General features: G+C 26.6%; 1 protein-coding gene across 1 annotated transcript in view; it reads left to right on the top strand.

Annotated features, from left to right (window-relative positions):
• The window catches only part of LOC111621206 (serine/threonine-protein kinase SMG1-like), a 178,427-nt gene that overhangs the window by 127,106 nt on the left and 39,124 nt on the right, over positions 1-12,197 (top strand). Inside the window, 7 exon segments of the mRNA XM_023363285.1 lie at positions 2,294-2,450; positions 3,167-3,259; positions 5,564-5,664; positions 5,746-5,899; positions 5,976-6,095; positions 6,448-6,716; positions 7,605-7,778. Coding sequence (XP_023219053.1) covers positions 2,294-2,450; positions 3,167-3,259; positions 5,564-5,664; positions 5,746-5,899; positions 5,976-6,095; positions 6,448-6,716; positions 7,605-7,778 — 1,068 coding nt within the window.

Below are 12,197 nucleotides of genomic sequence, written 5' to 3' on the forward strand. Positions count from 1 at the left end.
CAGTGATGTTTGGTTGTCTAAGCCTTCTTTCAAAGATGTAGTAGCCACCATACACCATATCTACAGTTTCAAGGAGATGTGGATGAATATCTAAAGAAGACAATTGCTATTGTAAAAAAATTATATATTTCATATTTTTTCAAACAATGAACATAAAAAAAATCATAGATTTCTTTTAGCTTTGTTTTGTTTAACCACTCTGCTATACTGCATCACACTTAACTTATTTGATGTTGAAATTTTTATTTGTTGCCTGTGACACCATGTTGAATTTTCGTCGATTTATACATTATTATTTTAAAAATAAATTGTGTTTACTGTATTGTAAAAAATTATTTTTTTATGTTTCACAAACAAAATAAATATATTGAATAATATAGAAACAAAAAAAATTATATTTTAAAAGTTCGTTTTAATATAAAAATTGTGATGCATAGCAACATCTAGTATCAAAAACGTTCCGATGTAAACACAAAAATATTCAGGATTGCCCATGCAGGTCAATGAGGTCAACACGAATATTTTCAGGAACAACATAGGACAGGTTAAATGGAAAATACAGTCCTCATTTTGTTTGATTTGAAAATTATTTAGATCATTAATTTCTTTTTGTAAATTTTATTTTATTTAGCTTTATTTAGTAAATTAATTTAAAATATTATAGTTTAGAGATTTCAATTGCCTATTAATTCTTTTAACTCCATGAATTGTACATACAATCTTGACCCTGAAAATCATTAATACAAATTTTTGATAAAGCAAACTAACTACTGTTTCCTTATCAATTCTTATTAATGCAAATTGGCTGTATTATTTTGATACCAAGTGTGCCAGAGGTTATCAAATATGTCATACTCTGCAAGCTTAAAGCCTGAAACTCCATAAGAAAAAAATGCATGCAGCCTTCCGAAGCCTATAAAGTTCACTTGGACTGCTCCCATTCAGGAGAGATTGCTTATTACTGTCTTAAAGCAATTAGAAAATATTGAATATCAGATTAATACTTCACTGAAATAGATAATATTGTTTTAATGTCAAACATCGTGTTAAGACATATAGAAAAGAAAATTTTCATTAATTTACTATAAATGCTGAGATATTAAAACAGTTAATCAACTAGATCATAAGGCATTTGTCATTAGTACTGGTGTATCTGATGTAGGAAAAATAGGGTCATTCATTCAAATATTTAATCATTTATGTGACTGTCTTCAGATTTAATCATAATTAATTATTAGAAAAATATAATAGTATATTGTATTTATTTTCAGATACACATATTTGTTTAAGGGATTAGAAGATTTACATTTGGATGAAAGGATCATGCAATTTTTATCAATTGTGAATAATATGTTTATGAAGAACAAAAGGTAATTCAAAATTATTAGTATTAAAATTAAATATTATATTTACATAAAATAATTTTTAAGATTATTTTATGATAATGCATTGACAGTTGTTTGATTTTCATTTTCATCATGATAATATGCAGTAAAAGTATGTTATCTACTTTTTACTCTTATACACATTTCTAATTAAATGTTATTAAATGATTTATGTTTACATGGTACAACAAAAAATATCAGTTTATTCTTATTCATTTGGTATTGTACCGAAACCTTTGATGTTCAGAGACAATCATCAGAAAAGCTAAAATAAAATAAAATAAAGAACAAATTATAAAAACAAACAGATAATATAACATAAGAAATGCTATAAATATGTTATGTAAATTAACAAATCAAATATAAGTGTAAATTATTTAGCATTAACTTGGGGAGAAATACATAATTAATTGAAATTAATAACAAATTGAAAGTGTAAAAAAAGAAATTGATGGTTAGCTGTGTAAAAAAAAACTCAAGTTACATATATTAAAGGTGATGCATATATATATATATATAACTATTTAAAATTATCTAATTTTTTCAATTTCATCTATAAATTTTTATAGTTAAATTTGAAATATGAAAATAAAATTATAAAAAGCTTTCAAATCGAATAATTATGCAATTTTTTAATAATAACAACAACACATAACAAAAATGTTATTCCATATTAGTTAAATAGTATGGAATTGCATTTTGTTGTGTACTTTATGTATTAAATTTTTCAGACATTTTTAAGTTAAATTGAAGGGAGTAATTAAGGCTTTATTTATTTATTTATAGTTTTGTCATATCCTAGTTTAAAAATATCACTGAATGATGTTTTTATAAATAATTAATTAATTTATTTGTTTTTAATTCTGTTTGATGCATTATAAAATAAAGATTTATTTAAATACTATTAGACAGGGGAAAATTGTTTACCAAGCTCGTCATTATTCTGTAACGCCATTGGGACCACGTTCGGGATTGATTCAGTGGGTGGATGGTGCCACACCGCTATTCGGTTTATATAAACGTTGGCAACAGAGAGAAGTTACTGCCCAAGCTTTAAAGAATCAGGTAAATAATTTATAAAATTTCTTATTTTATAGTAGTAGATTTTCATTATAAAAATCTCTAATAGTAAGCTTTTTACACTATCTATTTTTATGTATAAAAGATTTCTTAATTGTCTATTTGGACTTTAGTTTAAAATACAGTATAAAAGTTATTGATAATCCATGGGACCAGAGTGTTAAAAATGCAAGATTGTTGAACATTTTAACATTAACATTGTTGAACATTTACTTTACAAAATTATATGTCTGAATATTCTGTTTTTTTTAAATCAATGTATACTCTTGTATGCTTTCAATTTATTTGTATATGCTGAAACACTCCCAATACAAACCAGGTTGCCATAACAAAATGAGACATTGCTTTTGATCCCATGGTTGACCTCCAAAGATGTAGTATCTTTCATGGCTGCACCCCATACTTTTGAGTGAATTCCTGCCTGATATTTTCAGTGAACCAAGTACTTAAAACAAATTCTAATTTGCAGAATCCTAGCTTTTCAGACAGTTTTAAATTGTTGGCATGAAAACTATTTATATAATAACAACAAAATAATAAAATAGAATGTAGAGATTATGAAAGATTTAAGTATGATAAATTTTGTATAACAAAATATAATTTATATTATTATAGAAAAATTTTTTAAAAGAAAGTTCTTTACATAATAACTCATAATTAATATTAATGAATGTTTAATAAAACAAAATTTTATTTCATAGACTTCTTCCTCTGGGAACAATATTGTTACTCCATCCATATTGCGACCATCAGAAATATATTATAATAAATTGACTCCATTGTTGAAAGAAAAGGTATTTAAACAATTTTTTTAAAGAAAAAACATATTCACTTTTAAATATATTTGAAATTTATTAATAAAATATTTAAGTATATGCAGTTTAAAGAATTTTATAACACAACTTTTTGAAATGTTTAAAAAATATTGAATATTCAAAGCAAAAGCTGAATTAATTGTTTATCAGTAAAATATGTTTTAGTATTTTGAATTTAATTACTTTAGAATTATACAAAATATTGTTAAATTTATAAATTGAACAAATTAATTTTAAAGATCTTAATAGTTTATCATAATGACTCATCTGTAATTATTTTTAGTTTTTTTTTTTTTTTAATTTGTGGACACTAGAGTGATCTGTTTCCATATCCATCATTGGTTTGGTCAGGCCTACAATGGTGGGATTATTGGATGATGAAGGATGAGCTATAACAGGTCTGGATCAAATGATATGAAAATGTCTGAAAATCTAACTTGAGTTCAGATCTTTTGTAGTATTCATCTGATATCTTTACTGTCTCTTTGCTGTGATGATGATGATGATGATAATAATAATAATGTTTTAATATCATGACTATTAAGACAACTACAGATACAGAATTAGATATATTTATATTTAAGAATGAAAATGTCTTTTATTAATAATTAAAATATGGAATTTATTATAGCAAAGTAAAAAAATTTATAAACATGCAGAGGGGTTTTTAGTTATTTTTGCATGTGTTTGCAGCTTTATTAGTGGAAAAATTGCATGCACTTCCAGTTCCTACTATATATATGACATTCTACAATGATTTGAATTTTGAAGTCAACAAAGAATGTTCAAATATTTTTCTTTGCCCAACATGTTGACCTCTGAACAGGACTTGATGATTCAAACTTCCCAAACTTGCAATGTCATACAGACAAATCAGAAGATACTTTTGGAGGATGGTACTCATATTTCTAAAGGTACAATCTCTAACATTTTAAACAATATTGGAAACACCTAGGAATCGCACAAAGAAAATCAGCCTTTTCCAAAGAAACAAAGACCAGTCACACCTAGAATAAAGAAGATTGTGAGGAAAGTAAAGAATTCCATCACTGCATCAAATCCAACCTAAACAGAATTGAAAAAATGTGTCAAGTGTCACTGTTGTCCAATTGCGTCATTCACAGAGAATGGACATGGAAATGCTGGTAAAGACTGATGTTCATAAGCTATCAGATTCTGAAAAAAAATAATTACAAGTTCAACACAAGAAAGTTATATGAAAGGCATTTGGCAGGTGGAAGAAGTGAATTTCTGTGACTTTGGGTGATTATAATGGTACCTGCAAAATTTGCTACATAAAACACAGAGAAAATTGGGTATGGCAATGCAGAGAGAACTATCCTCAAGGTTTTATGCTAGTAGGCTGTTTGTCATGAAGAAGTCCACTTTTGCTTATCAGAATGCCCTCAAAAATGAAAATATCTGGACAATACTATGTTGAACATATTTTGAAACTATTGTTTGAAGAGCATCTGCCACCTGTGTATCCCACTGAGATATATAAAGTGTTTCTGCATCACAACAAGCAAGCTCGCACATTGTTGATAGACCAAACAATATCTTGAGAACCTCCATCAGAAAATTGAAATTAGTTATCAACAAGTAGAACATACCTATGAATGGTTGTTATGCCATTTCCCTTAAAACAGAAGCTGTTTAACTGAAAAGCAATGTTAGCTGGTGTTTGGAAAGTTTAGAAACAGGAGTAGTCCAAGATTGACGTAAAAATGGTCAGAAAGGTGTTCAATTTATGGAAACAGTGTTGTCGAGCAATTTACAGAAGTAAGGAAGGATATGTTGAGCAAATAAAAACTTGAATAATTGTGTGTTACATTGACTTCTCTTGTAATAAACATGTTCAAAAATAGCTAAAGCATCCTCTGTATTTATATATCAAATGAAAATCCATAAGAAATAAAATTGGAACACATTCAACAAAGATGATTATAAAGAAATGTCTCCTCCTCATTTTAAGTACAGATATGAATATAATATAATAATTTAAAAGTAGTGAAAAGCCAATGCCACATAATACTAGAATTTTGAAAATTAATGAATCTTAATTTTATATAATTTCTTACATCAATTACATAAAAGTAAGACAGACATACACACAAACTTCATAAATTCAGTCCTGATCACAGCAATCAGTACATTTATCATAGTTTTTATTTTTGATGATTTATTGATGTTACTAAAGGATATTTTTTTAGTCTATTTATTTCTATAATAAAGCAATTAAAATTTAAAAGAGAGAATTGAAATTTCCCAAATTTTCTTCAGGGTATCACAAATTTGGAGGCAAGAAAAGAATGGCCACTAACAATTCTACTTCAGGTTCTTCAAGAATTGATGAATGAAACACCAAAAGATCTTTTAGCAAAGTATGAACTAATTCTGTTTATTTCACTTTTTAATTTTTAATATTTTAATTATTAACGAAATTATTCCTTAATAATTTTTAGAGAATTATGGTGTTGCTGCAGTACTGCTTTAGAGTGGTGGGAAATTACACAAACTTACAACCATTCAACGGCTGTCATGTCAATGATCGGCTACATAATAGGCTTGGGCGATCGTCATCTCGATAATGTTTTAGTTGATCTCTGTTCCGGAGAGGTTTGTTCTCATTTTAAATTATATTTCTGTTTCTAATTTGTTACTTTAATATTTTAAAGTATTTGTATTTGTTTAGGTGGTGCATATTGACTATAATGTTTGCTTTGAAAAAGGAAAGAATCTTCGTGTTCCAGAAAAAGTTCCATTCAGAATGACTCCAAATATTGAAACTGCATTGGGTGTTACTGGAATTGAAGTAAATAATTATACATTTATTTTTACTTTTGTTCATTTTCTCACTAATTGAATTATATATATATATATATATTTGGAAAATTAATACTTAGTTCTCTAAGTATTTTCAAGAACATTATTTTAATTTATAGCATTAAACTATAGAAAATATGATGACTTACTTAATTAGTTTTCTAGGATTCAGTTAGATAATAAAAACAAACTACTGTAAACATTGAAAATATGTTTACTCTTAAATCTATTCCTCTACAACTTTAAACTAATTTCTGTTAAATAAAAGTGTTATGATTTTATTTAATAAGATTTTTGTTACAGTTTAAGTCATACTAATTTGAATTAATTTTAATTTTCAGGGTATTTTTAGAGTATCCTGTGAACATGTTTTAAAAGTCTTGAGAAAAGGCAGAGAAACATTATTGACATTATTAGAAGCTTTTGTGTATGATCCACTTGTTGACTGGACTCCTGGCAATGAGGGAGGTTATACTGGTGCAGTTTATGGAGGTAGACAAGGCAGAATTAATGAATCAGGACAAACAAAGCAAGACATGGAACATGAAGTTGCATATTCTATGTTATCCATTCGAGTAGCCGAAATGAAGCATGACTGGTTAAAAAATAGGTAATATATATTAATTAAGTGCAATTATTTTTTTAAAAATAAGTATTAATTTTTTAAACATGCATGCCATGTCAGCTATATTTGTGATCTACAGGGTGTTCAAAAAGTGAGAAATTTGTAATGATATTAAAGTTATGGATCTTGTACACAATACCATATATATAAGTTGTATGCAATACTGTATGGTGAACTGATACCAAATAGTTATCTTAAAACTTTTCAAATACAAATACCATACATATAGCTTTAATATTGTTCAAGTTTCTTTCTGCAAGGTAACTTTTTGGACATCCTGTAGCTACATAAATCAGCATATCTCTCTATATTATAAAATATGATGATCAATATTTATATCTAATGAAATGTGTGTTGCAAATCTGGTTATAAGTTTATTATAGACAAGTCCTAATGATAGATGGTTTACTGAATAGATTAAAAAAAATTTATCATCAAAATGTAATAAAATTCTTAAATAATTCATTTGAGTAAATTATCAATTCTCAAAATGTGTGAGATAATTTTTGATATTTTATTAACATCTTGACTGTATTTTCACTTGAGATTTTGAAAAATTGATGAAAATTGTATACATGCAAAGGTTATTCTTACATAATAGCAAAATTTTATTACGATTTATATGATGTATTAGCAATAAACAGTTGTACTCTTGTGAAAATTAGTTATGTTACAATATCCTTTAGGCAGTTATTATTACGATACTCTTTAAGAAAGTTACTCTATCAATTAAACAAAAATGATAACATTTAGCAGATGCATTAACAGATTTTCAAAGCTATATAAATTTAAGTTTAATTAAGATAAATAAATAAGTATTTTATGTTTTATAATTTTATTTATTAATTTAATTTCTCTAATTAATGAAATTAGGGAAGAATTAGTGGCTTCACTACCTAAGTTGAAATCTCATTTGCAAGACTGGCACAAAGCTCAAATTGAATTACAAAGTACTGAAACTCAGCTTCCTGAGATATGTCAACAAAGAGCATTGTTGGAAGAAGCTCAGACAAATTCAGCCCACTCTTTGTATTCCCTTCCAAAAAGGTATGCATAATATATTTTAAAACCTTAACTGAAAAATAAAATTTTTATACAATATATATACTGTATATATATTGTATAAAAAATTTTATTTTTCAGTTTATATATATATATACAGTAATACCCCAAACTTACGCGATAGGTGGAACCGAGTGGTAACTGCGTAAATCGAATTCGCTTAAGTCGGGGTATAATTTCACATATAAATACATACAAATAATTTTTAATTGGGGCCGGAGACTAAAGAAAACAATAATTTAGAGAAAAATGTTTAATAAAATCTTAGATAATACATATGTATAACAAATTAGGTTTATATTATTTTACAATTTTTCACATTTACTTGATTATTACGCCATAATTTTAACATTGTTTCCATCTCAACGATAATACTGTGACATTTACGAATGATGCTTGAATTTAAAGATTGAGCATTTTTCACAGCTTCGAGAATTTTTTCTTTGCCTTTTATAATTGTTCTGACCGACAATTCCGGTAGATCAAACTTCTTTGCCAATTCACAAATTTTCATTTTTGTATCGAAGTCTTTAATAATGGGTACGTTCGTAAAGTCAAACGAGTTAAACGCGTTAGTAACGAATCGTTCGAAAAGTCTAACGAAATAGGAATAACGATGACGTCATTCTCGTTTAACTCGTTCGACTTTACGAACATACCCAATGTTAACTTTACATTCCAAAGATAAAGTTTTTCTTTTCTTGTTTGATGCAGAAGAATTAGTTCTACTTCGTTTGGATGACATAGTAGAGTCTCTCGAGTCTCCGTAGATATAACAAACACAGAAATAAATAACACAAAATAAATTGTAGCTATGTGTGGATTCTGCTCGACACATTTGAACATGTAAGCTGAACAATAGTGTGTGGGGAGTGAGTAATCAAGGCGCTCAAACAAAAGACGAATCGACGAGATTTGAAAATGGCGTAACTCTGGGTTCGCATAAGTCGGGGTATTACTGTATATATAAATCTTAATTTAAAACTAACTCCTATGATATTATAATCTAAATATTTTACAAAGGAATTAATACAAATTTGAAGGGACTTAAAAATTGGAACTTTGTGTTAATAAGGTTTATATTAAACAATTTTTACAAAAAAAATCAAAGTTATACTACTGAATGGTGAAAGCCAAATTTTCTTCCAGTTTTTTTATTACATTTTTCTTTAAAAATAAATAAATAAATGTGTGTTGCTCCAAACATACACTTCATTGAAATACAGTAGCCCAAAGAAAAAAATCAATGTTTATTTTTTGATATTAGAGTTAGTAGAATGACAATTAAAACTATTGGATGTAACAGACTGACCTATCCATCAAATTGAATCTGGGAGATGGATATGCATAAAACTTTGCAAATTTAGAAATAACTTATTTGTTTGAATTTTAGTGGTTTCCATTGAAATTCAAATAAATTATTTCTTGAATGGTTTGTTTCTAATTTTAAAATTACAACCTAATTACAGTATGAAATATTGCAATTCAGTGAGTTTTGTTATTTTTATTATTAAAATAATTAAAAATAAGAATATTTCATAAAACCAAAGATTTTTAGTTGAAACTCTTCTAATTTTATTAACATCCAGTGTCCAATGCATATGCTTCTGTCTTAACTAAGTGTTCAGCCTTATAGAAAGTGTAATTTTTTTTGAGTTGGAGTGAACATCATTGGTGGTGTCAAGACCTCTGTTGCCAGTGACAACAATAAAATCAGCATAAGTGTTATGGCAAATGTTAGTAAAAAAATGCACTCATTGATTATGCATTGCTACTTTGGCTTTGGGGAAGCTGAAAGCAGTGCCTGCTTTTTATTAAACAATGTAATGTAAATGTTGTGGAGTTTCATGATCCAGGACCATGAACACTTTGTATTACATATTAATTAATATGGTAAACCCTGCTAACTTGAATTAATATGGGGTGAAGGTTGTCATAATTTCTGAAAGTCCAAGTTAGTGGGTGTTTTTGTCTAATGACTTGGAAAAGAGATGATGGATGTACAGTAGAGTATTTTATTATGATCAGCTCTATACAGAAGTTTTACCAAGCTTCGGTAGGTTTTACTGCTGAATTTATTGGAATTGAGCTCAAAATGTTTCATGACTACAATAAATGCTACGTACGGAGTTCAGTAACTTATTCATTGTGGTAATATAATGCGTAGTATTACATATACCGAAAGCACTCGTTAATTATAATTTCACTTTTATAATTACTCATTAATTACAATTTTTCTGTTAAGAAATCTTAAATTACTATACAGTTTTTCAAAAAAGTATGTGAGTTAGCAGAAATTTCCTGTATTTTGTATTAACCAAAAATGTTAACTTTGAATTGCATATCCTTCTTCCAGGACCACAAATCTACTTTGCATTAATGCAGATTTTGCATAAACTGATAACATAATAATGGGAATTCGACTGTATAAATATGAGGAAACACTTGTTTTGGCTTCAAAATGAAATGTTATTTTTTAAATCTACAACTGCATATCTTTATTTTCCGATATAGAAATTAAATATTGTATAGACAAAAATTTAAATTTTATTTTGTAAGAAAAGAGAGAGATAAAATAAGAATANAAATTGAAAGTGTAAAAAAAGAAATTGATGGTTAGCTGTGTAAAAAAAAACTCAAGTTACATATATTAAAGGTGATGCATATATATATATATATAACTATTTAAAATTATCTAATTTTTTCAATTTCATCTATAAATTTTTATAGTTAAATTTGAAATATGAAAATAAAATTATAAAAAGCTTTCAAATCGAATAATTATGCAATTTTTTAATAATAACAACAACACATAACAAAAATGTTATTCCATATTAGTTAAATAGTATGGAATTGCATTTTGTTGTGTACTTTATGTATTAAATTTTTCAGACATTTTTAAGTTAAATTGAAGGGAGTAATTAAGGCTTTATTTATTTATTTATAGTTTTGTCATATCCTAGTTTAAAAATATCACTGAATGATGTTTTTATAAATAATTAATTAATTTATTTGTTTTTAATTCTGTTTGATGCATTATAAAATAAAGATTTATTTAAATACTATTAGACAGGGGAAAATTGTTTACCAAGCTCGTCATTATTCTGTAACGCCATTGGGACCACGTTCGGGATTGATTCAGTGGGTGGATGGTGCCACACCGCTATTCGGTTTATATAAACGTTGGCAACAGAGAGAAGTTACTGCCCAAGCTTTAAAGAATCAGGTAAATAATTTATAAAATTTCTTATTTTATAGTAGTAGATTTTCATTATAAAAATCTCTAATAGTAAGCTTTTTACACTATCTATTTTTATGTATAAAAGATTTCTTAATTGTCTATTTGGACTTTAGTTTAAAATACAGTATAAAAGTTATTGATAATCCATGGGACCAGAGTGTTAAAAATGCAAGATTGTTGAACATTTTAACATTAACATTGTTGAACATTTACTTTACAAAATTATATGTCTGAATATTCTGTTTTTTTTAAATCAATGTATACTCTTGTATGCTTTCAATTTATTTGTATATGCTGAAACACTCCCAATACAAACCAGGTTGCCATAACAAAATGAGACTTTGCTTTTGATCCCATGGTTGACCTCCAAAGATGTAGTATCTTTCATGGCTGCACCCCATACTTTTGAGTGAATTCCTGCCTGATATTTTCAGTGAACCAAGTACTTAAAACAAATTCTAATTTGCAGAATCCTAGCTTTTCAGACAGTTTTAAATTGTTGGCATGAAAACTATTTATATAATAACAACAAAATAATAAAATAGAATGTAGAGATTATGAAAGATTTAAGTATGATAAATTTTGTATAACAAAATATAATTTATATTATTATAGAAAAATTTTTTAAAAGAAAGTTCTTTACATAATAACTCATAATTAATATTAATGAATGTTTAATAAAACAAAATTTTATTTCATAGACTTCTTCCTCTGGGAACAATATTGTTACTCCATCCATATTGCGACCATCAGAAATATATTATAATAAATTGACTCCATTGTTGAAAGAAAAGGTATTTAAACAATTTTTTTAAAGAAAAAACATATTCACTTTTAAATATATTTGAAATTTATTAATAAAATATTTAAGTATATGCAGTTTAAAGAATTTTATAACACAACTTTTTGAAATGTTTAAAAAATATTGAATATTCAAAGCAAAAGCTGAATTAATTGTTTATCAGTAAAATATGTTTTAGTATTTTGAATTTAATTACTTTAGAATTATACAAAATATTGTTAAATTTATAAATTGAACAAATTAATTTTAAAGATCTTAATAGTTTATCATAATGACTCATCTGTAATTATTTTTAGTTTTTTTTTTTTTTTAATTTGTGGACACTAGAGTGATCTGTTTCCATATCCATCATTGGTTTGGT

This window comes from Centruroides sculpturatus, unplaced genomic scaffold (assembly GCF_000671375.1).
Source record: "Centruroides sculpturatus isolate CEXI.00-Female unplaced genomic scaffold, Cexi_2.0 scaffold211, whole genome shotgun sequence".
NCBI classification, from domain to species: Eukaryota; Metazoa; Arthropoda; class Arachnida; order Scorpiones; family Buthidae; genus Centruroides; species Centruroides sculpturatus.